The 27,756-nt window shown below is 41.2% G+C and overlaps 2 protein-coding genes across 5 annotated transcripts in view; one reads left to right on the forward strand and one right to left on the reverse strand.

Moving 5' to 3' along the window:
• Positions 1-9,172, forward strand: part of ACAD11 (acyl-CoA dehydrogenase family member 11) — a 32,875-nt gene extending 23,703 nt beyond the window's left edge. Inside the window, exons 14-20 of the mRNA XM_068405428.1 lie at positions 2,747-2,813; positions 4,323-4,408; positions 4,602-4,673; positions 5,586-5,740; positions 7,626-7,742; positions 8,194-8,303; positions 8,802-9,172. Coding sequence (XP_068261529.1) covers positions 2,747-2,813; positions 4,323-4,408; positions 4,602-4,673; positions 5,586-5,740; positions 7,626-7,742; positions 8,194-8,303; positions 8,802-8,916 — 722 coding nt within the window. The 3' untranslated portion in view covers positions 8,917-9,172. The remainder of the gene's footprint in view (positions 1-2,746; positions 2,814-4,322; positions 4,409-4,601; positions 4,674-5,585; positions 5,741-7,625; positions 7,743-8,193; positions 8,304-8,801) is intronic.
• Positions 9,173-10,577: 1,405 nt separating this feature from the next.
• DNAJC13 (DnaJ heat shock protein family (Hsp40) member C13) overlaps positions 10,578-27,756 on the reverse strand; it is a 59,549-nt gene continuing 42,370 nt past the window's right edge. For all 4 annotated transcript variants that reach the window (XM_068405521.1, XM_068405520.1, XM_068405518.1 and 1 more), the window contains 19 exons: positions 27,359-27,433; positions 27,026-27,145; positions 26,358-26,537; positions 25,292-25,459; positions 24,566-24,679; positions 24,109-24,225; positions 23,381-23,558; positions 21,463-21,554; positions 20,969-21,068; positions 20,441-20,515; positions 20,164-20,276; positions 19,578-19,747; positions 19,164-19,206; positions 18,060-18,233; positions 16,851-17,030; positions 16,452-16,592; positions 15,589-15,732; positions 14,749-14,848; positions 10,578-11,436 (listed from right to left, as the gene is read on the reverse strand). In XM_068405521.1, coding sequence (XP_068261622.1) covers positions 11,339-11,436; positions 14,749-14,848; positions 15,589-15,732; positions 16,452-16,592; positions 16,851-17,030; positions 18,060-18,233; positions 19,164-19,206; positions 19,578-19,747; positions 20,164-20,276; positions 20,441-20,515; positions 20,969-21,068; positions 21,463-21,554; positions 23,381-23,558; positions 24,109-24,225; positions 24,566-24,679; positions 25,292-25,459; positions 26,358-26,537; positions 27,026-27,145; positions 27,359-27,433 — 2,382 coding nt within the window. In that variant the 3' untranslated portion in view covers positions 10,578-11,338. The remainder of the gene's footprint in view (positions 11,437-14,748; positions 14,849-15,588; positions 15,733-16,451; positions 16,593-16,850; positions 17,031-18,059; positions 18,234-19,163; positions 19,207-19,577; positions 19,748-20,163; positions 20,277-20,440; positions 20,516-20,968; positions 21,069-21,462; positions 21,555-23,380; positions 23,559-24,108; positions 24,226-24,565; positions 24,680-25,291; positions 25,460-26,357; positions 26,538-27,025; positions 27,146-27,358; positions 27,434-27,756) is intronic.

Here is a 27,756-nt window from a genome sequence, read left to right on the forward strand (position 1 = left end):
ACCCTACTCAGTCCAGTTTCTTCTGTGGGAGAGTCGAGAACATGTGTTTATCAGTGCCTTTCTAGGAAGCTGCCAAGTCTGTAACGTCACCACAGACACCTGTTCTTCAGCAGAGAGAGGTAACCCACCTGGCTCACCGGTGCAGCAGCCAACATGGCAAGAGTCATGGGTATTCGGGGCATTCAAGTAGTAGATTATCCTGCCTTAGCCAAAAATTTGAAGGCTGGATGCTGAAAATCAGATAACTAGATTGCAAGAATTAAGTGCTATTGGCTTCTGAAACCAGGTCATGTGGCAGCTTCTTTAAGTAAAGGTTGTACTGTCCATGTCTGTGCCACATTAGTACTCTCCACCAGAAAGAACCTGTATAAGTTTATTGTGTGAAGGCCAGTAATCTTAAGCATGCTGCACCCCCTGGTAGCAAAGATCAGGCTTCTGATGATAGGATTGTGATCCACCCTCTAAGCACATTTTAAAATATCATTGTCTTTGCCTATGTGAGTGCCATGAAGTGTTAAAAAATAAATATATTAGCTAAACTTATAATGTTTCCCAATGTAGCAGCATTGTGATTTAAAAGTTTTGGACCGGTTGTGCAGACATATATATGAAAAAGCTATTTAAAATCTTATCAATATGGAAATATACTTAAAACTGACCTTCTAAAATCTTTAGTATTTCTATTTGCTCAATTGTGAATTTCTTGCAAAACTACTTCTAACTCCTGCCAAAATGACAGGCTTCTCTGACTCTTCCCTCCATCCTCCAGCAGCTTCTTTGAATTCTGTAAGTAATGTAAAAATGCTATTTAGACATGAGGGATTGATTCCATCCAGACAGTCTGCATTTCTTCCAAAGCTCTGGAGTCTTTCAGAGTCTTGCATTAGACCCAAACTTCTTTCTGGCATTTATGGGTCAAAGCTGCATAAAATTTGTTTTGGGTTTTCAGAACTTCAGACTCTAAGGAGCAGAAAGGCCAGGAATCTGCCTTCCTTTGCTGTGTTCAGATGGGAAAAAGTACATATGAAAGGGAGGTATTCATTTGCCTTCCAGAAACTTGTACTGATGATTTAGAGCATCTAACCAGATGTCTCGTTCTCAGTGAACTCCTCACTAAGTTCAATATGAAAGCTGCTTCTGATTTTTTTCATGCAACAAGGTGAAATTTGCCTTTTTTTTTTTGAAGCAAGTCAAAATATCTTTTGTTGTAAACCTCACTTCAAGATAAATGTGGTTTAGAAAACACCACTTGTGCAATTCTTTACCTTTTGTGGAGAAGGAGAAGAGTCAAATACCCCTTAAGAGTATAGCATTTCTCTTTGCAGGGTAGTATATTGCAAAGCATATGCTGTGTTATTTTGGGGTTGGTCACCTGCTTGTTGCGGTTACCCAAATGAGCCAACTGTTTGAGATCTACCTTTTTTTTTTTTTACCAAGCTGATTTATTCCATGCAAGGTTTTCACTCAGATATTTTAGCTCATTAGCATTGTACAGCTCGTGGGCCACAAATAGAACCCCACTTGGAAAACAGTGGATGAATAGCACATTGCGAAGGAGGAAAGTAAACAGCCAGCAGTCTGGCCCTCAAAACGGGCAGTGTTTATCAAAACTAAATAAATCTCTGTCCTACTTCCCAGCCACCACAGTGGCTGTTCTTAGGAGGAGGTAGCTCAACTCGAAGCCAGGTGGTTGTACTGTCTAGACCAGAGGCTCCCAAACCTTGTGATAACAGCTGCCAGTGAAATTAAGTCATCTTTGTTTCTGACCTCAAAACCAACCGAGTTGGTACAGATCAAATCTGAATTAAATCTCTGCGAAGCTTGTCATGTGCATTGAGATAGCAATAAAAAAATGCACTGATTGTTACATAAGTCAGGTATAATCCTGCCTCCTTTTCCCTAGCTTCATTGTCAGTGTGAGACTTTGAAAGGAAGGAGAGCATGCTTTGGTACTAAGAAACCTTTAAAGAAAAAGATAGTGGGGATTAAGGCGCTTAGAAATAAGATGTCTTTTTAATCAATGGTAGAATCTTCTTTTAGGACCTGTACATTAAAATGGTAGCTTTATGCTGCAAAGACATGTCTCAAATAATGTTATCAATGGCTGGAAATGCTAGCGGATTATTTTCAGGTAACGATTTCCACTCAGATCTTTCTTTGAAATGCAAACTAAAATCATTTGCATAAAGGGGGAAAAAAACCCCTTCATTCCTGAGAAGTTTTGCTGAAGTAGTAGCAAAGTCATCATGGTAACCCTTTGATAGCCTTTTTGGTGTAATTTGGTTATAATGTGGTCAGCATTTCATCCCCACATAGATCCTCCAGTCTTTATAGTTTTAAGAAGTTTTACTTTTGAAAAGTCAAGACAGTATCTCACCTTCAGGTGTGCTTTTGTGTCACACTTACTTGCCTAGCTGTGATGGAGACAGAAGTAATTAGATACCATTTCAAGTACCTTCTTGTTCTCTTTTCATACCAACAGATGGTGGAGCTGGATCCTGGAGGGTTTTGATATTTGGCTTTTCATTGTTCCTCTCCCCACAAGTCAACTCCCTTTTACATGTTAAGCAATAAGATGTATTTTGTTTCAGCCTGATTACTCAGTATAAACATAGAAGTAGATTGCATGCTTTTGCTCCTGTATCATGAAAGGAAGGGAGTAAGATTTATTTTCATGAAACTTCAGTTGATTCTACATGGAGATTTTTATACTGAAAACGATTTTTGTGTTTGTGACTTTTTTAAGGTGCTGGGAACCCAAATTGCAAAGTTGCAATTGTAATGGGCAAAACCAAAAACTCCTCAGCATCCAGGTAAGGATTTCTAGGAGATTCAAAGAGTTACCTTAAACTTGTTTCCTGGAGGGGTCACTGCCTGCAAAAAATCTGTTAAGTGAAATACCATTAATTTCCTTGATCAGTTGGATGTGCTCGTGAATTACAGGGGAGTTTTAAACCTCTGCACGTGTCTGTTCAGAGAAAAATGTTGCTGACCAAGCTCCTGGTTTGCTGTCAGCTGCTGATGACTGAAGCCTCCCAACCTTTCCACTGTCACCAGCTGGCATGGGCATGCTTCCCCGCTCCATTGCACTAGCTCTAGTGTTTGTGCAGCTGTGCGATGAATGGGATCAGGACATTTTTGGGGGTTCACTGACTTTATCTTGGTCGCATTAGTTTTAGTCTGCATCAGTCAACAGCTCTCTCTGGCTTATGACTTATTTATTTAGTATATAAAACAATTAGCAAAAGGCAGAATTGCTTGCTTAAATGATAATAAAACCAAAACTGTTGAGAGCTTCTGTGGACAGAATGAGCACAAGTGGCACATCAGAGCCCTGAAGTGATCTACTGTGGTTTTCACAAAGTTATCTGTAGCTACAGAAAGTTAAGTTTGAAACACAGGATATTCATTATGTGAAGTTGTGTTAGCAGAGAGCATTGCACATCTTTAATCAGACCTACTCATTCCATTCCCGTATGTGTAAATATAATGCTTCCCTCTTCTTGTTTAAAATAAATATGTTGTTCAACTCTTACTACCAAACTAAAATTGCCTCTTACAAAAACTTACGCAAGTAATGAATAAAATGCTTTGTGTCTGGTTCCATTGAAATAACTCAGCTTGCGATACAAAAGAACATTTATATCTCTAAGTTGGATTTAGCCCAAATTCCACTGATAAGATTATCTTAAGTTTTCAGATTTGGCTAGGTTCCATTGAGAAGTAAACAGTAACTTGCCTACAGCATACAGGATGGTTTGTCCGCCGGCTCTACAGATAATGGCATCTGTTGAGCTCTTGGAAACTGAACAGAAGTTCACGGAGGAGATTATGTGATACTGCACTTGCTAGAACCAGGAGACTGAACTCAGAGACCTGGGATGTCACCTCCAGTTCTGTGTGACTAATAACTGACCTTAAATGTTCTGAAGGAATTTAAACGTGGGGATTTTTTTCCTAAACTATAGGCAAGCCAAGATGATAATGATGATGATAAACACATTTAGAGAACAAAAAAGGAAGGGGGTGGGGGAATTGACTGGGTGATACAGAAGTACTTGCACAGAAGTGACAGTAGTAGTAGTTTTTTGGTCGTGGTGCGTTAGATGCCAGTAGTACATTTTTAATTGTTGACTGGTGATTCAAGGAGCATTGAAGCATGCATGCCATGCTGCATGCAGGAGGGCTACAGTCAGTTTAGGTAAATCTCAACTTTGGCTTTATACGAGTGCTAAATTGAGGATAGAAAATAAAAAAGTGGAGGGAGGGGACAGAAGGGCGGCTCAAAGTTAATCGTAACTTGTGTGTTTTGTCTTGATCAGGTACGAGCAGCACAGTATGATCATTGTTCCCATGGTCACTCCAGGGCTGAAGCTGATACGACCCCTCTCAGTGTTTGGCTACCTGGGTAGGTGATAATCTTTATCAGCTTTGTGTGTATTAATTTGTTAGCAGTCTCAGAAGCTGCAATAATACTAATAAATATGGTATATGAAATAAATCAGTAAAATGCATATATAGAAAAAGGGTTAGGAATTGAAGCCTTGTATTTTTATCCTGCTTCATTTTACCCTGCTCTTGTGTTTTCTCTGCCCCTGTAGATGAGATCCACGGAGGACATTTTGAGATACACTTTAATGATGTGCGAGTGCCTGTTGCCAATATAATACTGGGTGAGTTTCAGTATTAATTCCTTTTTTTAATACACACGGCAACAAACCAAGGTTTGTGAAATGGTGGTTTATTTTATGAATCACTGTAAGTCATTGTAAACAGTTTATGGGGGATTCCTTAGATACAGTGGGTCCAGCTATGGTTGGTTGAGCCAGTCTCAAACACCTGTAAGAGGGAGCCCACCCATCCTTTAGTGGTCTACCTGCTGCTTGAATATGACTTGTTTAGAGCAGAAAGGTGATTGAAGGAAGCAGGGGAGCTGTAGCTGTCGGGCAAAAATCACTTCCCTGAGGCAGAGCAAAGCAGAAACTGCCAGTGGTGTTCTTTTCCCCAAAAAACAGTTTTCGTAGACTTTACAGACTTTTTAAAAGAGCGTTTTACTCTAGTCCATGGCCATCGGAGCCTGGGTGCCTGCAGACTTGGCAGAACTGAAAAAAAAAAAAGAAAGAATGAGCAGGCCAGCACTGTGACCTTCTGCAGGGAGAACTTTGCTCTACTTTTCTTACTTAGAAGAAATCAGAATTTATAGTATTTCCTCTCTGCTATTTTTATTTTCCTGAAAGAGCTTTCTCTCTTGAGTAGCCCTAGGACCTGGAAACCTCAAAAGTCTTCCCCCAAATTCTCATACCAAATCTCACAGATGTATTTTTCAATGTAAGATTAACAATATTTAAATTACATCAGGTAAATCAAACCCTCTCAGAAACCTGCTTAGAGTGTACTTTCTGCGTTAAGTATCATTAACAGTGTGTCAATATAGATCTAGTTGGAGTAAACAAGCAACAGTTCTGCAAAATAAACTTTTAAGAAGCTTGCTTCTAGCTCTGGTGCTATGAGGCCACTGCTCAGAGCCATGGATCATTTCAAGCAGGAATCAGAGTCTACATGTGCCTATTTTTCTTTCCAACCAGGTGAAGGCAGGGGGTTTGAGATAGCTCAAGGTCGGCTTGGGCCAGGCCGTATTCATCACTGCATGAGGTCCATTGGTGCAGCTGAAACCGCTTTACAGATAATGTGCCAGCGCGCAGCACAGAGAGAGGCTTTTGGGAAGAAACTGTATCACCACGTAAGCATGTTCTCTCTCTTGTCTCAACTCACATGCTCCAGACGTCACCCTTGGTTTTTCCCCACACAGAAGCTTGTGATGCTAATAATGGACACTGCAACAGATGTGCCTTGACCTTGAATTCCTATTCCTAATGCCTCAGGTGGCAAGGGAAAAAATCACATGGCGAGGCTCCCGGTTTTCACTATAAGAAGATTTTTTTCCTTGCAATGAATTGAATATCCTTTGCTGGATTTGAATACAGATTTTTGTCACCATGTTTTTTTCTCTCCTTTCACTGATCAGTTTGGACAGGTATTTTTTCAGGCATACAGCTTATGTTTCTATAGTTACACAAAAATGGTGGCTTCAGAGTGTATTGAATTTGTCACCTAGACATGTCACCTAGTTCATGATTACTGGAGACACCCAAGCGTCTAAATTTGACTAAAAATTTTACTTCTCTGATCAATTACTAGTACTTATGAAAATACAGACCAAACCAAGGCCATATTGGGATTTTTGGTTTTATCTTGCTCTGAAATTGAAATGCTGTTTCATGAGAGGGAGTTTGCTAGAACAATAAAAAGCTGACAGTCTGCTTTTCATAGGAACTATCAGCATTTAGTATTGGCCTATCACATTTCAAGTGTTCCTCAGTCTTACCCAAAAGATAGGATGACTATTGGAAAAAACAAGTAAAGGCAACAGAAAGCGGAAACTGAATTAGTGTCTGGCACAGGTTATAGAAAATTGTTTGTACAGATCCCAAAGGAATGATCTTATGTATCCCTTTTCCAGTCATGTCGTTGCCAAACTTCCATTCATGACCATAACCTAGAATTAATGAGTTGGATAAAGCGCACTCTATTTCTCAGAAGCTTGTAAAAGCAAAACTGATGTTTGATGAAGGCACAGGCAAGACCCCGGGGGCCAGCTGCGTAGCCAGCCTAGGTTCTTCACAGCTCTGGAAGAGCTGAGGAAGAGGTGAGGCTGTTGGCTGCCTTGGGTGACAGGCAGGGGCTGTCACCACTGCCCACATGTCAGTCAGTTACACCCCCAGGAGCCGTCAACAGAAGAACATGTCTGAACACTTCCACCCAGGTTCAGACCAACTTTGCTGCCATGAGCTAAGCTGAGCCCCCAGACTTTGCACTGAAGCAAGTGCTGCACGTTTGCTCGTGCCTCCTGCAGCTGCCTCGGGTTCAACATCCACGCTCCGGGCAGGAGTGTGTGCCCGAGGCTGGCTCAGGCTCCAAACAGCTTTTGCACTGACAAGCATAAGGAGTGGTTTTTTTCTACTGTGGTATGTTGGCTGCAGAGGGGACTTAGCTAAGAGGAGCAGGGAAGGGCTGCCAAGACTATAACTTCATTTGGATCAAGGGAGCTACTAATTTATCCATGCAAACAGACAGAGGCAGCAGGCACCACCCTGCAGCTGTGTGCCTGGGTGCGTGACACACCACCAGCAGTAGTTTAAGCAAAACAGAACCGATTCCGCTCCTCTTTCACCCCCCCAATTTTTGTATACTGGGGCATGTTGCACACAGAGAGGGCTGTGAGTTGTGGTAGCAGGTAAAGGAAAGCAGGGAGTAAAACGAAGGCTTTGAAGGGGTTCAGGAAAATGGCTAGCAGACAGGGGAGTGTGCCAGAATCAGGAGTTTTTCCCATTTATCCTCTTTCCTGCCAGGAAAAGAACTGCTCTGTCTTTAGTATTTTTACAGATAAGTGTTTTCTTTCCTATTTATATTTCATAAAATGCATTAAACTAGCTTGAATTGGCACAAGGGTGTCTCTAAATGACTGAACATGCTGAGGAATAGGGGCATCTTCCTTAGGGCAGGTTTACCCAGACAGGCTGGGCAGCACTTACTGACTTTCTGCCTGTTGGCTTTGGTTTCTGCAGGAAGTTGTTGCCCACTGGATTGCTGAATGCCGCCTTAGCATAGAACAGGCTCGACTGCTCACGCTAAAAACAGCCAGCACCATCGACATGTTGGGCAACAGAAAAGCAAGAAAAGAGGTAATTTTTTTTTTTTACTTTGGCAGCCTGAGGCTAGGACTTGGGGATGCAATACCTGGGCATTCAACCGGCTGAAATATAAGCTAAAACATATTGCTAAATGTTATCGTTCTAATGGTAGAACATAAGGCCATCATATTTTCAACATGAAGTTAAGCTGTGCTTTTGATTGTCATGAGATTGGAAAGCGTTCTCAGTTAAAAACTTCGAGATCAGGCTGATGAAATATTGAAAAAATTGAAGAAGTATTGCCTGCTTGTCTGAACACAATGAGATAGTTCTGGGAGACTGGGAACAGTTTTATCTTACCCTGGGAACAGGAACAGCCCAATCCAAAGAGGAAGGAATGCACTGTGAGATACTGATCTTCAGTAGAAGTGTTAGATAAATATTTATCTATCTCTTGCTTATGAAACTATTACTGATAATGTGAGTTCTCTTCTACCTACAGGTAGCCATGACCAAAGTGGTTGTCCCTCGAGCTGTGCTTAAGGTGATTGACTGTGCAATCCAAGTGTGTGGTGGAGCTGGAGTTTCCCAGGATTTTCCTTTGGCTTCTATGTGAGTAAGGGAGACTGAGCTGTAGAGTCTAAGCATTCCTTTTAAGATCATTTTATAACACCCTGTACATGCTGTTTTACCTCAGGTAGCCTGAAATAATGGTCCATATGCCTAAGCTCTATAGCTTCAAAAAATTGCTTTTATAATACAATTCCACTGCAATTGCATTGCTTTACCCTTACAAAAAAAAAAAAAAAAAGCTGGCACTGGACCTAAAATAGTTCTTATCAGCAGCACAGAGGATCTGTTTCTAAGTCTCAGTCATCTCCCTTCTGGCCTTGGGGAGAAGCAAGCCTTCAGAATTTCCAGCCCACACATCTCAGCCCTGCCCCGATGCTGTTGCTGCAGTATCATCTCCTGTGTGATAGCCCTTTTCAAAGAGCCTATTGTTAAAAGGATGGCTATAGCAAACCCAGTGCTGGGAACTCCTGCTGTCAGGCTGCCTTGCTGCTGTGGCAGGGTTAGGAATCTACCCCTAATTCAGCTCTTCCAACACAGGTTTGCTTACATGCGGACCTTACGCCTGGCAGATGGGCCGGACGAAGTTCACCTCTCAACAATCGCAAGGTGGGAACTGCTTGACCAGTCAAAGCAGCTAACTGCAAAAATCTAACGTCAGCATAAAGCCCTCTCAAACAGATGGAGGATTTAGGAAAGATTTCATTCAGTGCAATAATGTTTAAGCTAAAATTGGATTAATACAAAAACTTAATTCTAGCTTGAAGCAATACCTGTTCTCTCTGCTTGTAATTTTTACATTTAATAATCAGAGGCTTGCTTTTAAAAAGTTGCACAATGCCATGTAAATACCAGAATTTGTCTGGGTTCTTTATAACACTAAATAAAATCTATTTTCTAACAGGCCTGAAGTGCTGTTTTGCTGAGCCAAAGCCCTCTTTATCCTTGTACTGTAGGCAAAGCAGTTTTGACTCAGCAGTTTCACCCAATTTAGTTTATTGCAAGCTAGGATAAACTTTTAATTATTGAAATGACAATTAAACACTTAAGGTAATGCCTGCCTTTTCCCTTTCCAAAGCTCAGCTGTAGTGCAGCCCTCTCTCCTCCCCAGTTCCTGCTCTCAGCTGCCCTCCTTTTCACTAAGGCTACACTCAGTCCTTCCCCCACCTCCCCTCAAGCAAGGCTGGGGGCAGCACAGGAGGCTGCAGCCAGTGTGTAGCGGTTTGTCTGCTACTCCTTCCTTCTTACTCCTCTGCTTTGTTTCTCCAAATCCATCTTCTCACATTTTTCCTTACAGGTGCCCCTCTTGTCTTCCCTTGCACCTTTCATGTCTCCTTCTGTGCATCCTCACAAGCCTCCTCCCATCTCCTGGCCCCAGCCGCTCCCACCCTTTCTTAAATATGTCAAAGCATAGGTGGCACCTTCCCCTCTGAGGAGCTGAAGTTTTGGCTGGAACCCGCCATGACTGGCACAGGGCAGTTCATGGCCTCCTCTGCTGCCAAAACAGGCTCTGCCATTTATACCCAGTACACCTTTGTGAAGTTCTCAAAAGGTTGGTGTTACAGAGCAGAGCTGAGCACCTATCCTCCTCGACATCAGTTACTTAGGAGGGAACTTGTTCATACAGTAACAGGACCAGGCAGATCACAGCATACTGCGCCGTTGGCAGTTCTACTTCCTATAAAGGTAGGACAGTTGCTTTTCAACTTACACAGGGTTGATCAACAACTAACTTAAGGATACAAGTGTTTCCTTTTTGCATGACCAACCCAACCACCCTAGCACAGCGTTGGAGCCTGGAGAGCAGGCACCCTGTTTGGCTCAGTCTTCAGGATGAGAGGGCAGCCAGTTCTGTCCTTGAGCCTAGAGCTGAGTGTTCACCTGAAGGGGGTTCCAGCACAGGCTGCTGAAGTCAGGCAGGGTGGTACAGTTCCAGAATACCTAGAACTGGAAGCTTTCCACAAATAAGTTTCTTACCTTATATCAATTCATTATACCTAAAAACAAGATTATAATCTCTTTTGAGAAAGCTGTAATTATTGTTTATATTTCCATCCATCTTTGTTTCCTCTTGTGTCCTGCCAAGAATGTTTCCTAGGAAGTTAGGAATGTCAGCAAGTCAGCAGCTGAAGTGCATTTCAAATACAAGTACCACTACCTGTGGTTTGGGAGTTCTGCTCCAGGCTGTCACAATCCACACAATATGTTCTTCTAAGGAAGAACACCCAGGAACCCAATTTAGCCACACTCCAATTAAGGTCTCTGACCACCCTCCTTTTCCGCACCTTCAAAGAACAGCTACATAAGAACACCACCTTTATCTCATTAACAAGGCTCTTAATTCCCTTTATTTTAAAATTTTATGTACATATGAATGATCTGTATAATGTACACTCAATATAGAAAGTTTTTATATACTGGATAATGTATAGAACATTTCACAATTACACTAATTTCTTACATAACATGTCAACTTTTTAAGGTTTTTTTTTGCTGAAGCTTTGTCAATTTGGTCAAGCCCGTTATACATACGAATGTCTAATGCTGTTTGTTCTCAGGAAGAAGATAATGTTAATGATTAAGGACATCAGTGAACTGGTGCAGAGATAAACCCTTTGCAAGTCATGTTCAATGGGAGTGATCACATCAGACTGGGAAAAGGAGGGGTGCCCTTTTCGGGAGGTCGGTGAGGTCAAAGTGATTTTAGCCCAATTCCTCTAGACTGTAGCTCAACTCCAGTCATGCTAATTCATAAAATACAAAAACTAGGAAAGTTTGATTCACAGTCTTGTAAACAAATACAAAGGAACAAAATGTGCTTATGTACAACAAGAAAAAAAATTCTTGTGTACCCATATCAGCTGATCCACAGAGTGCTTTCGTGTGTTACAGTGTGATAGAATCACTGACTTTTTCCTGAAAAAAACAACCCAACAAAACAGTCATAGAAAAAGGAATAACACTGTCATTAACCACTTGGAAAGGCAGTAAGTTCACTTCAATGTGTTGGAGGAAAGTGCTGTTCCTCGCCACTGGCCAGTCTGCCTTTCTGTCTCTTTCACAAGAATTTCCAGTCCTTAACTGACATCTCCCACTTCGTTGTCTACCGGGGGTGGTACATTGGGCATTACAGATGATGTCGTCCCTGCAGTAAGGTAACCGGCGACTCCAGGGCCTTTTGGGAAGAAAACAGAATATTAGCGATTAGTTTTGATTCTAAAGAGCGATTCAACAGCTTTATTCCCTCTGGTAACACTCAAATGCATCATCCAAGTCAACCAGACACTTTATTTTAAGAGTTTGCATTTAGATTCTTTGGAATCTAGGAACAGTAGGAATTAAGGCATCTTAGCCCACTGAGGGGAGTACCTTGTGGAGGCCATTCTCAGACTTGCTCAGCATTTTTTATTCTGGTATGCCAAATAAGTTACAAAAGAGCCCCAACCACCAGCACTGTCCATCTAACGTTCCCCCCCAGAACTGGCAGTAAGGAGGGGGTGGCTGTCCTTTGCTAAGGAAAGGACCTGCTGCAGAAGTGAAGTGAGTTCAGGCATGCATTCCACTACAGGGCTCCACGTTTATGCCTTCAGTGTCACACAGGTTTTCTGAGCGGCATATTTAAAGGAAGCTCAGCGCACTGCCCCGTGGGCAAGCAGAACTGCCTTATGCTTGTCTAGGCAGCTCTTGGTGCCTTCAGTTAGAAAAAGTAACAGCATTCTTGGTATACACAAGCTCTGTATCAGAGAGAGAGAACTCCTTACCATTAGTACATCTATGTATGTCGATTACTACAGGGGTGGTCAGTTCTGCACTGCAGACAAAGCCCCTCTCCTCCAAAGCCTGAAGTTTCAATTTAATCATATAGAAACTTCCAAAAAAATGCAATAAAAACTCACGTTGCAGCATGAGGTGTTTCAACAGCAACTCTTAAAGAGATGAATGATTATAGAAAACTGCCAACCCACAACATCTTCCTGCCTCAATACAGTGATCAACTGGGTATTACACTTTCAGCCTACGCTGCTCATCTTCAACATGGTAAGTAAGTTCTGCTGGGTCCTCTACTCTCCCCCCCTTAAGTCATCCTCACTAAGTTCTCCTAAATTTACTATCCCTTCATGCCCCACCCTTCCTTCTCACACTACAGCCTGGAGCCAGAACATCAGAGCATGGTTTGTCTCCTTGCAAACAGTCCTACACTACCACTGCAAGCAGGAGAGCAAAGCACGCAGTGCCTCTGGTAAAAAACAGCTGCCTGGCTTCAGAAGGGGACTTCTCTTTGCCAGCCCATCGGTGCCACCTGCCAAGAGCCAGACCCACTTTTACATGTCCGAGTGCAAAAATCCCACCAGTTCTCTTGTCCCTCAAACTTTTCCATTATGGAGGATTCCTAACATACTTCAGAAGTTTAGTTCATCTGTAGTACCAGCAAGTATCAGCCACTACAGTTGTTAGTTTTCTGCTCCTGTGTGCTTGAAGAAGGCAAGTTTATCGGTGTTTTGCAGTTTGGGACCACACATTTGTTACGTTTCTATGACATGCATCTGTTACTTGGAATGCAGCAAGTGCAGCGTGCATTTTGCAAGATGGTATCTACCTGCTTTAGAGAGCTACACAGAAGTTAGCAAGCTGCCTGGCAGAGCAGATCTAAAGCCCACTTCTCAGGTGAAGGGGACTGCTGCCAGTTAGAAGGGAAGGAGAAGAGACACCTGAGGGAAGAGAAATAAGCAAGGGAAGTTTCAAGGGAAGTGCAAACAGCAAAGCAATTCGAAGCAAGAGATAAAGCAGAATACAAGATAAGCTGGGTTAAAAACAAAGCTTGTAGTTTGGTTTCCATCTATACTTTGCATTTGTACAGCATCTTCATTCTACATTTGCAAGCACTTAAACATTAAGGCAATTTAAATGCAGCCCAGGTCTTAAGGCAATTGGATAGCTACATTGCCCCCAGTCTCAAGCCTCACAGTGTCTGGTATAGTCTCAGTTCTTAGCCAGTAATCAGCCAGCATTTACTTCATATTTCTTATTTACAGTATTTATGAAGTATCAAGGAAATTCAGCACCAACTGAATCAAGTGTTCAAGTGTTCTTTGTCAAAGTGGCATTAAATGGTGCAATTAACAGAAAACTGTTTCAGAGCTAAGGCATCAAGTCTTTCCCGTGTGGAAAAAGGGATCAGGTGTTGCAATATACCTACTCTCAAAATATTAAGCATCTGCTTCTAAAATGTCCAATTCCAGACTTTAAAAGCTCTTGCTTCCTTTTCTCAAAACACCTGCTAGTATCTTGCAAGAAAAACTTTCCTGTCTGTGTGGCCACCTGATTTATACCACATGAATTCAGTTACACTCAAAAGCTTTACCAAGATTCCTGTATTGGGTTAGATGAGACAGTTTCATGCACACGAAGTGTTCATATTGACTTGTCACAAAGGACTTCAAAACCTTACCCAGGAGGCTAAACTTCTGACTCCTCAATAGCCATCAGCTGAACAATCATTTGGTCTTAGAAGTTTGCGTCATGTGTTGCTTTAGACAAAGTTTGCTACAATGTCGTTACATAAAGTATTTTCAGCTATAGCAAGTAATCTTGATACCAAAGTTTTGGACTGTGATACAGCAGAATGTAGTCATTAAAGATGTGCCTATCAAGTGCTGCACACAAGTGGAGGAAGAACCAGAATTTGATTTGCTGTGCCGTAACTGCTCTAGGATTACGTCCATGCCGTGCCATTACCAGCAAGGAAGTTCACATCAGTTGCTCTCCTTTGCGTGTGCACAGCATGCACAACTAGAATGCTCTTCTACACTGCCCATGGGAGCATTTCAGTCGTGGTGGCACCAGCAGGAGACTCACCCAGGGTGCACCACAGATGCGTGTATATATATGCCGCAAGCTCCAAGTACAGGCACCAGGCCATTCCCACCACAGCAGGGCCCTGCTGCTGCACCGAGTCTGACTGGAATGTGGCCTCGCGCTCCCAGCCGTTAACATTCAAACTGTCCCATACTACAACTACCTGCCTAACCGTAAAGCAGCATAATTCACATGGCACAATTAATACAAAGTCTAAGTGATTCTGAAGAAAGTTTACTCCTCACCTCAACCTTGGAAAACAATTTTTTTCTAGAACTAAAGTAGACTGATTCTGAGAAAGCATGCAAAGTTACTGTCTGTCATTAGTTCTGATTACATCTCTGCTTTATCACTACAGGGTACTTGAAGACTTGCTAGTGTCCACATTGCATTGCTCTGGTATTTTGCAAGTAGGTACAGGAAAGACTATCCAGAGAAATACATTCTCAATCACAAAAAAGTTTGGCTTTTGATAAGCCTTTTAAAAACTTACTGTATTTTTACAGCATTGAATGATCAGGCCACATGATGGCACTAGATCCTGAGGATAAACACTGTCTCCAGAGTCAAGTCTGACAATTAAGCAACAGTTCAGTGCGATTCAGGACATAAATAGGAAAGGGTTGCTAACCTGTGAGGTATCCTGCTGTTTGTGTCTCAGAAATGAACAAGTCATGTTTCTGATCCTTGAAGGCACTCCACACAGAAGAACGAGACAGAATTTCATTTACCTACAGTATTTGAAGAGATTAACACAATGAGCAAGCGACATTTGTAGATGTTCTAGGGGAACAAACCCATTTTCTAGAACCAAACCATTCCAGAGGGATTACCAAATAGCATGGCAGTAGTTTAGGCTGCGATACGGAATCACACATTTCCAAGGAGACTGTAGCAACCTGCTTTTCCCTTTGAATTGTGCAGCTGAACACACAATGCAGAAGGCTCACAAAGAAAAGTCATTTAGCAGCTTTACTTTCTCCCTCATTCATAGGTAGGCGACAAGGAAAAGCAACCCCGCAAGCAGCCACTCCCCACGCATCTAGAGCTGATGTAGAACAGGACTTCTGTACTATAGCAAGTTAGGGCCAACTTGGAGGAAAGACCTATCCCCAGCTTCCCTCCCTTTGAGAAAGCTTTCAGCACAAGGGTAAGAGAAAGGCACCGAGAACTAGCACAGTTACTGGGACAAATTTTGCCAACTTGAATATACATCCGTAACGCTGCTGCAGTTGTCTACAACAGTATTTATCCAGGAAACAAAAAAGCAATTCACATTTCTAACTGAAGTTCTGAAGAGTTGTCAGTAGAAGCCTACGAGCTTACAGAACATTTCTGCACTTGGGATTTGTCTTTTTTACTGCTGCTCTTCATGTGCATTGATCCAATGACTACTCCACAAGACAGACATGGAGACGTTCCAACCCATAATGGTTTTAGAAAGCCCAGTTAAGGACTTATCAGTACTTACCTGTTCTCCATACTGCAGGCTGCGAGACATGGATTTCAGAGTTTTAACAATCTGAGCTTTTGTTGCAGATGGGCTTTCCAGGTTCTCAAGACCAATACCTTCAAGCAGCTTAAGAAGGTAAGGGACCAAATCTGCTTTCAAAGCCTGCAAACATACCCCAAAGAGTTGTCTTAACAGGGACTAGAAAGTTCTGTAGAGATGTTTTACATTACAGGCATTAGTGTGGATCAAAAGTGCCAACAGTTATTACCAAGCATGTTTAGCTAGTCAATTTTTCTGAGCTGTATAAATACATACAAGAGAAAGCAAAGTTCTGCTCTGTCTAGGTGCAAACTAGGTGTAAACTCAGTTGAATTAGCTGGCATTCCTACATTATGCTTTCTCAGCTGACACAAGCCAACACTATCCTATGCAGTAAGCGTCACTGCTCGCGTAACATCCTTGAACAGGTCTGCATTCTTCTGACTTCCCCAAGATGAAAAGCACATTAGTTAGATGGCTTCCAGGAAGCCTCCTGGACACTGAAGTTGAACAGAACCTCTGTTTAGAGGGTAGATTTTGGGGTAGATTTAGTTTAGGTATTAGAAAGAAATTCTTTACTGTGAGGGTGGTGAGACACTGGAACAGGTTTTGCCCAGAGAAGCTGTGGATGCCCCCTCCCTGGCAGTGTTCAAGGCCAGGTTGGATGAGGCTTTGAGCAACCTGGTCTAGTGGAAAGGTGTCCCTGCGTGTGGCAGGGGGGCTGGAACTAGATGATCCTTAAGGTCCCTTCCAACCCAAACCATTCTATGATTCTTATGACCAGATTAGGTAGTCAGATAGAAAAAGACCACATTTTTATAGTCTGAGAATGTACTACTTACTTGGGCTACTAAGTCATTTTGTTCCTTCTGAAACATTCGATTAAGTGCTTCACAGGCTACACCAATTACATCCGATCTCTTTTTCATTCCATTCATGAGGGGGCTAATGGTCTCTAGTGATGCCATTGCTCGAACACAAAGCTATAGAGAGACAGAAACATCCTGAGTACTTTATTTTATGCTAAGCTTATATCTGCTATAAGCATCAGTCAGCCAAGACCATAAATTTCTCAGTGTCTTTAATCTATCAATTCCCCGTTAATTAGCCACAAGTCCCTGCTCATCTGGTGCACAGTATTTCTAGTCAGAATAATGCCCTTCTAGGAATACTACTGAACAATACAAATAACTCCAGTTATGCTTTTTTCTCCCCTTGAGCATTTAAATGATTCATTGTACCTCATTGTCAGACAAGATGTGCATGACACGAATGGCACTTTTAGGAATGGCGTTGTTCTTGTGATTCATAGCTTGGATTATCTTGTGAAGATGACCAAGCGGAGGAACTTGATCAGCTAGCTGAGGCTGGGCACTGAACAGGCACACAGTTGCTGTGGTAATGGTTTCTAAAGTTTCCCCCTGCAGAGAAACCAAAAATCAACAGAAAATATAACTCAGTAAAGCCTAATGTATCACCATAATAATGACAACATTTCTCACTTGCTCTGCATTATAGAATTTTCCCTAATGTTTTTTATCATGTCACTTTGCTTTGGAATTGTTTTAACAAGAGGTTTAGAATAGTGGCAGACATTCACTATTTTCATGAACACAGATCACACAGAAATTTCTCAGCACTATTTCCAGTACCCCGAGAAGCCAGTGTCCGGGTGCAGCCTCTGCATGCACAGCAGCACGCGTGCTAACTTGCTCGGCGGAAGCAGGATAGCACGGATGTTCAGGCTGACCACCGGAATGCCTTAACGGGGTGCGCAGTCTGTGCAGCAGCAGTCGCCACACTTGCTGTGTTCTGCGTGCCCATACAAACTCCTGTCACAGCTACATTACAAAGATGGCTGTTTTATTCAATGCGCAGTTAGTTCTCTCCCTGCAAGTCGAACCCAGAATCTGGCTGAATACTGTTTAAAATCCAGTTTTTAGTAATATCATTAAGTTACTGACTTGAACACTGCTCTCATTCAAACTGTAACGCATTAGTTCTACTGCGTTACACTAATTGTTAGGTGGCAACCTTGTATAGGTCACGTAATTTACACCAGAGTGGGAAGTTAGTGTTGCAGAAGGACATTTGAAGTGTCAAGAGCTGAAAATTTTTAGGCAGTGTAGAACAAGTGCCACTTTCTTAGGTTGGTCAGTCATAGAATAATTAAAGACACTTCATTTCTTAAGCCTCACCTCTACCACAAAAATATGCCTTTAAGACTTACTGAAGCTAGTTCTGTGGCTTCAGGGACTTTAAAAGCACTGACTCATGTTCAGAAGTTGCCTAAACATCCCTACATGCTTTTACAGAGAGTCAGAAAGAGAAAAAAAAATCATTCATGTTGGGAAGAAAATGTGAGAATCAAAGTTAATCAGATACTAAGAGACCAGTAGCTTAAGACTGCTATATGAACTCAAAAAGCAGAATCAGAAAGATCATCTTACATGGGGGTTATTTTTCTCCAGTAGTTCAGTAAACTTTTCCAACAGTGCAATGAGAAATTCTCTTGGTTTCCGTAAAACCCAGGCCGGCTGGGCAATAAAAATCCTTAGGAAGACTCCCCCCACTGAAAGTTCACCTTCTGCCTCACCATACACCACAGCAAAGTCTTCAGGCAGCTGTTGAATTGTAAATTAGAAAGAGTTATTGGCAAGGGTATTAGAAAGCTGCAACTGTTTCTCTAACATCATGACTAAGTTGTAAGGGTCACTGAACTAACTGTGTTCTCCAAAACAGAGCTGTGCAAGATCAACAAACACTTCATCTTGAAGAAACGTGAGGTAAGAAGGGAGAGTAGAAAGAACAGTGTAGGCAGTACTACTACAGTGGACTTTTCTTTCAAAGAACACAAGTAACTGAGTCTACAACTATACTAGTGGTAAACACAAGTTCAAGAGAAGTACCAGCAACAAGGCTGATAAAACAGCCCTTCCCTTTCTTTCTTGCACAGTTCAGGGGAAGGTTTCTCACCATTAACCTAGGGAAGTTTCCAGTTTCCACCTGCATCAAAATAGCCATCCTGCATGTGTTTAGAAGTTGGTTGAGTGTTGAACTAGACCACTACTGGGAGGAAGTCATGCCTGGCCTTTCACAGATACTGGGAAATACAACAGCCTGAGATATCTCACTGATTGACCTGATGCGATGGAATGGCTCAGGACAATCACTTCCGCGACTCGGTGGCTTACTAACCTTCCTGAACATTCACCGAGAGCAAGTTTAGTACAGCTATGTAATAAGTGACAGGACATTTTCCAGCAAACTGTTATTCTCCTTTGTTGCTGACTTTTGATAAGTTTTAGAATGACCTGAACTATCAGAAAATTCAGAGTATAAGTGGCAAAACCACTGCCAATAAAGTGACTGATTGCAAGGTACAAGAAGTAATGAAAGCATCAATTCAACATTAGAACAGCTATGTTAGCACAGCAGCGAGTTCCTGTTGGTACTTCAAGAGGAAAGCCTGTCAGAGTTACATACATGCATGTATTATCAGCTGGCTTATAGTCTCCCTGGACACATCCCAAGCAGAAATAGTATACTTTTACCTTCCAGTTAGTGTCAGGGTTGTCCCGCTGAAGTTTAAAGTGCCTTTAAAAAGAAAGCAAGTTTTAAGGAGCAGTAAAAGAAGCAGTCATCTTCCCTACTTGACACCTCAGTCTCCCTCCATCATTGTGAAGTATTTCCAGTTTCTAAACCCCATTTTTTCCTCATTGTAACCCCCTCCCAAATCTTATAGCAGTGAGCAAATACCTGGATTGTGCACAAACTACACTTGTGTCACTGAGTTACAGGTACAATATACAGACAGTGAACAAGTTTTTCACTGCAGTCTGGCTTGCAAGGGATTCTGCTTTTTACAGGCACAGCTCTGTGACACTTCTTCTATAGCATCTCTGGTTTACTGCCAGTAAGAGAGTGTCTCAGTTAAGGAAATACTTATTCAGTAGGTCTCCACATACTCAAGCATCATTTCTCGAACTGTTGTTGATACTCTTTCCCTGGAGTTGTCATTCCAAATTAACTCAGGATTTTCATGGGTTCCCTCAAAGATATGAACAGCAGCTTCAGGGTTGTCCCTCATGGCATCCATGAAGACTCCAGGTAAAAATTTCATTAGTGTAATTCTAACCTAGAAAGGATGAACGAATTGACATTTAGTATACCGTAAGTCAAACTGACAGAAAAATAGAGAACTCCAGGAAGTCCAATTATTTGCAGTCCTGTAATGGCAACTGCTAGAACACAACACCACAAAAAAAAATACTGCTATCATTTGAAATAGCAATAGCCAATGACAGGTCTGAAATCTAGGTATCTAATGTTAAAGTCATCACAAATGGAAACAAAACTGCTTATAGTAGTTACAATAAATACAACTGCCTCTAGAAGTCTGCTCACAGATTAAGAGTTAACTATTTTGAAAAAGCCAGATTACTCCTCACATGAATGTTTCAGTCACAGAAGAGGTTTTTTTTTGTTCCATCTTTAGAGAGAGGCTGGTAATACCAAGGTAAGAGTTCCAACAAGAGCTGTTAAGATTCTTACCTTTGGACCCACCAACTTATCTGCAATCATCTTGGCAAAGAGCTCTGCTGTTTGGGCTCGGACCTGCGGATGAGTTGAGTTGCAAAACATGTCTAGTAAGTAGATTAAAGCACCTGTACAAAGAGACAGGAAAACATTCAAATTTTTTTCTGGTCACAAGTAGTACAAATTCACCAATTCCACACTGACTGTTCTAAAGGGAAGAGTAAGATTTGGCCACTGTATTTACTTCAAGTCCAGCGTTGCAGAAACATTTGCTTTCCATGTAGTACTGTACCTTTTGCCATGGCCTCTTTAATTATTTTTGTGCTAGATGTCAAAGCATACAAAGTTTCAAGGACGAGCTGTCGACCTGTCAAAATAAGAAGTATTAAGAACTTTGTGCCATATGGACTAACTAATCAAGGATGAACTAAACTGATCTCACCAGAAAGCTTTATCAAAACTGCAATAAAGCTTATGACAAATGCAAGCTTAAGGATTTCTGGCTAAATTCATATAGTTAAGGAATGTCAAATCAATCACACATTCTAATACGGCATAACTTCTTAATTAGATGTTTACTACCTAAATTCCCTAAAAGAATTAGTCAATGAAATACTACACAATTTGAATACCTGCAATTCGTGTTTCAGCTCACACATTTAAGATGACAAACAGGTTACTTAGAACATTTTTTTAATCATCCCCACTGAAATGCTGTTTTAACCAAAAACTCTGTAGTAAGCTCAGCCAGCTGCATTCTAATTAATTTCTGAGTTGGAAACCTTTTGCCTTGCAAGACTAAGAATTATATGGTACATACTTGAAGGTAAGGAATGCAGGAGTGCCAGTAAGTTAGCAAGAACCATTGCCTCAGCAATGTTGTTAACACATTCTTGGTTACTTGTTACTATGTTCACTACCTGTAAGAGATCAGAAACAACACTCGATTATATTCCAGCTGTGAAGACACTGTCCAGAAAACACAGTGTATGATGAAGTCAGTCACCTCACTGGCCAATATAGCTAATATTTACAATGTTTATTCCTGCCACCAAATTGTCTTGTCACCTCAGGGAAGAAGGGAGCAAAGACACAGGCAAGGAGCTATCACTTGTTCCTCCAAGGAAGAACTGACACCTTGGAACCCCAATTTTCATACTTTTTAGGTGTAACTCTAACAGTTAGACAATCAGGTTTGTTTATAATGATTATGTAGAGCATCCAGACAGGGGGGTTTGGGGTTTTGGGGGGTTTTGTTTTTTTGTGTTTTTTTTTGTGTTTTTTTTTTTTTTCTGTTTGGTTTGGTTTTTTTACCTCCAGAGCCAACTGCTGCACCTGGCCAGCTCCATGAACACGCAGAAGGGAGAATATCAACTTAAAGTGACCTATGCATTCACACTCAGAACCTGCAAGAGATCAAATAAGTTAGTCTCTTCATGTTAGCCAAAGCATTCACTGAAGGCCATCCCAAGCCCACAACTGACTAAACAGAGAGGTGTTAAAGGCGATGTGTCTGTATATAGTCTGCCGTAGTAGTTATAACAGCTCCTACAGGACAGCACCTGCTAGAGAATTAAAAAATTACGAAGTCCTGTCTATTAATTTAGCTTCCAACATCTCAAGTCAACAATACTTTGAAAGGAGAGGGTACTTCCTCCCTCTAAGGCAGGTAACTGAGCTAGTTCTTGGACTACCTATCATAGAATCATAGAATGGTTTGGGTTGGAAGGAACCTTAAAGATCACCTAGTTCCAACACCCCTGCCACAGGCAGGGACACCTTCCACTAGACCAGGTTGCTCAAAGCCCCATCCAGTCTGGCCTTAAACACTGTCAGGGAGGGGGCAGCCACAGCTTCTCTGGGCAACCTGTGCCAGTGTCTCATCATCCTCACGGTAAAGAATTTCTTCCTAATATCTACTCTAAATCTACCCTCTTTCAGCTTAAAACTGTTCCCCCTTTTCCTATCACTCCATGCCCTTGTAAAAACCCCCTCTCCAGCTTTCCTGTAGGCCCCCTTCAGGTATAGGAAGGCTGCTGTAAGGTCTCCCTGGAGATTTCTCCAGGCTGAACAGCCCCAACTCTCTCAGCGTGTCTTCATAGGAGAGGTGCTCCAGCCCTCTCATCATCTTCATGGCCCTCCTCTGGACTCGCTCCAACAGCTCCACGTCCTTCTTACGTTGGGGGCTCCAGAGCTGAACGCAGTACTCCAGGTGGGGTCTCACAAGAGTAGAGTAAAGGGGCAGTATCACCTCCCTCGACCTGCTGGCCACCCTGCTTTTGATGCAGCCCAGGATACGGTTGGCCTCTGGGCTGCAAGCGCACATTGCCGGCTCATGGTGAGCTTCTCATCAACCATCACCCCCAAGTCCTTCTCAGGGCTGCTCTGTGAGTAAGGGCCTACTTACTCGCATTCTTACAAGACAATTAAGCAAGTTCAGTTATTTTATTTATCATTGCTTATCAGCACTTCTTGTCTTCACACTTGCCCTTTCTGACTCTCACAGCTCAGATAGGGTTGGTATCTGCAGGAGTAACAGCTGCCTTCAGGGTTATAATTGCCAAATACAGAGAATCTAGTCTGAGAACAGCCTAACCAGCTATTATTAGAAGCCACGACAGTAACATGAGTTGCTTTTACAACTAACACATAATACAGTAGGAAAAGTCCTAAACCTGTGTTTCGGGCTTTTCCAGTCTGTACATTGATATCTGCTCATAAATCTTCGCTGATATTAGCTACACACTCTCAAGAGCATTTTCTTCTTCTGCTTTAGTAAGGCCCTGACATGTTTTTAGGTGTTTACTAGTATGCAGTACTCAGCTCAAGGGGGTTCTTTTTTACTTGTTTGATGCACGGAAGTTTAAAAATCAGCTAAAATTCTTTGAAGGTTTACAGAAAGTTTCATCTAAGAGGTTTAAGTCTTCCTGGCAACAGCAGGCTAGAATTAGAGGTAAACCCCAGTGTTTCAGAGAATAAACTAGATAAAGCTTGGATTTCACACAAAACTAATACATCTACTGTAATGTTCTCCAGGAAAAAAAAAGGGGGGGGGGGGGGGGGGGCGGAAAAACCTAAAAACACAAGTCTATACGGCTTATCAGCAATGCTAAAGTCTGTTGGCCAGCAAACCCAAGCTTCCTTCTCACTGGAAGACAGAGACTACAGAGATCTGCATTTTTTAAGGTTGCCCACAAGAAAGCCTATCAGGAAAGTTCATTTTTAAGCCTACCTGGGTTGTGTTTTATCACGTTTCTTAGAGCCTCCAGGGCCATTTCAACTCTCCGTAACCGATCTCCATGTTGATTGGACTCTACTTTCCCAGTCTGTGTTATTGCCATTAGCGTATGAAGGTACTGAGCTTGTGAGCCTATGTAATCCAAGAGGCTTGCAGCAAATGCTTTAGGAAGCTTTAAATTAGAGATGAGAGCATTTTTAGCTGTGTGATGCAACTGTATTCACACTAGAAGAAAGTGTATCCAAATAACTTTTCCGACATTTCACATATCCCTTTCTTCCAGACAGGAAACACTTTTCTACTATAATACCTGGAGCACATTAACCCTATTTACATCTAAACATACCCTTAGAAAGCTGCCACTACTTCAACAGCATTCTTAAAGTGTATGTTTGTCTGTATATACACAGATGGACAGCAAAGCCACTAAGCACAATCACTACCTCCTGGAATTACTGAATCAACCTGAGTGTCTGCAGTGCAAGCTTGCAGAGAAAATGCATTAAGCCATCCAAAGCAGTATGTCTTATGACAAATTCATTGTTCTTTTTAATTTATTCTGCTCCAATAGAGAAATATCCTATAATAAGCTGATCACGTTGAAGGAAGTTTCCATAAGATTTTGTATTTTCTCCATTCTGTTTGCACCAACAGATAGATAAAGAGGAAGAAGTAACATTCCAAATACTACTTTCAACAGGAAGGTTTTAGCTACATCTCACCTCTAGTTGGAAGGTAGGGACCTCATTGTAGACTCTAACAAAAATCTCTCCCACAATAAGTTCCTTTGCGTGGTCACTGAAGACAAAGTCAGATCCATAGCTCTTGTCACAATCACCCTTTAGGCAGAGATGAGCAGCACAAGCTCAGACAGAAAATAATCTTGTAGAAAGTGTAAAGCTATAACCCAGTAATGAAATAGACAATACTTGAATAGAAAAAACTTAAAGCTTTAGCAAAAATCAGAAGCTCGAGACAGACTGAAACCTTACAAGAAATAAACAAGCAAACTCTTAGGTTTTCTGTTTTCTTTTAAAGACTAATGAATGAAGAAAGTGACTTATGAGTAGACAACAATGGATACTTGTAATAACTATACCACCATAATACAAGCAGCTGTACCAAAACACAAAATAGTTTAAAAAAAAACAATGGGATTTAAAGTAAAGAGTATCTTACTCTCTTAGTCATGCTTTCTTGTTGAGATTCCAAAAACTCAAGTAATTCAGCTCTTGTCCCGTTGTTCCAGATCAAGTAAGGGTTCTCTGTGTTACTGTTAAGCATCTTCAGAGTCTAAAAAATAAGGAATTTACATGATGAACACATTTACAACTTAGTTCTGGATCATTATGCACAGTAATCAGTGTGCTTCATAATATAAGTTAATCCAATCTCATCAACAATCAGACCAATTTCATAAGCAGGTTTAAAGTGTTAAGTTTTCCATATACTGGAAGATCAGTATGTATAAGTTATTTGGTACAATACAACCATGTTTTAGTTTTTCTTTATTCTGCTTTGAGCCACACTTACTTTAGATTCTCCTGTTTTTGACAGTGAGCAGCAACTATCTGCAGCATCTCTTTGTAGATGACTTCCTTGGCACCATTAAAGAGAGTCGTTTAGCCTTTGCTCTCCATTATTATTACATCCTTAAGCCTTTAACAGTTACCTCAACTTCTTTGCTCCCATATTTGTTTTGCAAATTTTATTCTATAGGGTATTGTTCCTGTCCATAGTGTTTGAGGCTGAAACAGTTTCTTTTCCTTGCAGTTACTCCAACTGCAAAGAAAAATTGCACTGCTGTTTTCTGTATCGGGTTGGTCTAAGAGTTCAGCGTTTTAGAAGTGACCAGGTACTCCTTCCATAAATCACTGGAGGAAGTTTTGGCCAACAGACACTTACCTCAGTAGGACTGACCACAGCGAGTTTCCTTGCAATATAGGGTGTCAACATTCCAGCCAAGCTTTTCCTGATCGTTGGGTTTTCAGGTGTAGCTTGTTCTTCAGAGAGATACCCTCCAAGGCGACTCAAGGCTAGGAGACTGAGCTTAGCAAGGCTATTTGCTACCTCCTGAAAAATACAAAGATAGTTATAAAAAAATCTAAAGCTTACTGAAGAAATAGCAGAATAGCCAGAAAGAGTTGTCCAACACTTCTGCACCAGAATGAACACAATTGGTATTCTCTATTTATCCGCATCACTAATTATGCACTGATGTCTAATAAAACACTAGGTGCTGCAGAACAGCACAATATGATCACTGTGTTGTGGGCTTAATAAATGCAGTTAGACATGAGCACTGATAAGTAGGAAAAACTGGGGCACCAAGATGAGCTGAAAGCTACAGAAGCTACTTAGTGTAACAGCTTCTGACCAAACAACGGTTCCTGCTAGCACAAATATCAGCATAATAAGCCTTTTATGACAGCGATACAAGAGTTAATAACTACAATATACTGTTCAAAGCTCATCTCATCCAGTAAGTATGGCATTTCTTCCTCAGCTAGAGGGTCACCATTTAAGGAAACTGAGGTGTGAAGCCACTTACACAGCTGTGGGGCAAAGGGACAATACGGTCCTGAAGTAAACATTTCAGATAAGTTCATGGTATCACTAGACAATCCCTTCAGTTGAGCCTGAAGAGCTCTGATAGCATAAATTTAATTTTTTTTTTTTTTTTACTGTTCATTGTAGATAAAAATCTTTTGCATGAAGTCTATTAGAAACTACAGGTTTTGCAGCTTTAACATTTGAACTCAAAACATGAGCTACTCTTTAAAAAAAACCCTCCAAACTCAAACAACAGTATTTACACACTACACAAAAATCCCCTTCCAAAACTGCTCCGTTAACATTATTGTTCATGTAATTCAGTGACTAACAAGTATTTGAATACACTTATTTTGTTAATAAGAGACGGAAAGCAACAATTGTTGGTGTCTGAAAGCATACACCTTGTTAACGTTACCTGGTGATTCGAATCTTCACTTTTCTGAATACCGCTCTCTTCTAGCGTGTAGTCATAGTTGAAGAGGTAACCCAGTAAGTACCAGAGAACTCCAGCTTGGAACAAGTGTGTTTGCAGCCAGTAATCTAAGGCAAAGGAGCTAACACACTCCACTCCCAAAGCAGCTACTCGTGGTATGTTCTGAGGAAGGAAAAAAAAAAGTGTGTCTTAGTACTTGTGACCAAAGAAAGCCATCTGGCTTAATTTAGACAAAATTCAGCATTTCTATAACATAAGGTAATTCTAAAGAGCTAAATGGCAACAAAACTTCTTGTATACTGTTCCCAGAGTTTATGCTGATTCAAGAGTCTATCTGCTTACATAAGATCTAGCTCTAGTACTTTTATCTGCTGATTTAGTACAGTAAACCAATTGGCTAGAGTAAGTCAGTTAAAAGAAAAGAGTAGCTGAATCTTTATAGTGATTGCATTTTAAGTCCACTAAATGGATTCAAATACAAGTATTGAGAACAAGGCAGTAGAGAGTTCTGTATCCCATAATGATTAGTTGGGATCTTACAGAAAGGCTTGATCAGTCTCTGCAATTGTCCTATCTCCCTTAAAAACAGAACATTCCCCTTAACATTTAACAGTTAAATACCCATTTAGGCAAAGGAAGGGAGCTCTTACCTTGCCGTAATACAGTAGTCTACAGAGGTCCTTAATGATGTTAGGCATTTCTGTAATCTTCTCTCTGCATTCCTCAAACTGAGCTGCTACACTGTAACACTTACTAATATATCCACATACCTACAAAAAGCAATATTTTAGTGGTGCCAAGTGGAGGGGAAATGCATGTTTACAACCCTATTTTTTAATATATATAATACCATATCAATATTTTATATTATATATACACACTTATTTTTATTATCATATTGTATGTATAGCATATTTTTTATATATATATATATATAGTCTTATGAGAAGCTGACACAATCAGTTAAAGCTGCTGCAACTTACCTGTACAGACATATCATCTGGTTTACTGGAACGAGTCAAGACTGCTACACAACGATTAAATGCTTCTTGCAATACCTGTGAGAATTGGATGATGCATAAGTTCAGTCACAACAAAAACTGATAAAGGCTGGCAGAAATAAAACATTAGCTCATAAACCCATTTTTAATGGCTGAAGGGAAACATTTGACAAAATCTGGCTGCTTGCTCAAAGGGTTTGTAGTGGCAAAATTCCCTGCAAGTGCTGGTACTAGCACTTGGTGCTTTAGAGATGGTAGCATTCTCACATGTAAGCTAATATGCGCAATGAAAAGCGCTTCTGCTCAAGTGACTTGTTCATGTTTATCTATTCTTTCACATACAGAATGCAGAACCTCCCAGAGCTTTGCAAAGAAGCAGA

This window comes from Nyctibius grandis, chromosome 7 (genome assembly GCF_013368605.1).
Source record: "Nyctibius grandis isolate bNycGra1 chromosome 7, bNycGra1.pri, whole genome shotgun sequence".
Taxonomy (NCBI): domain Eukaryota; kingdom Metazoa; phylum Chordata; class Aves; order Nyctibiiformes; family Nyctibiidae; genus Nyctibius; species Nyctibius grandis.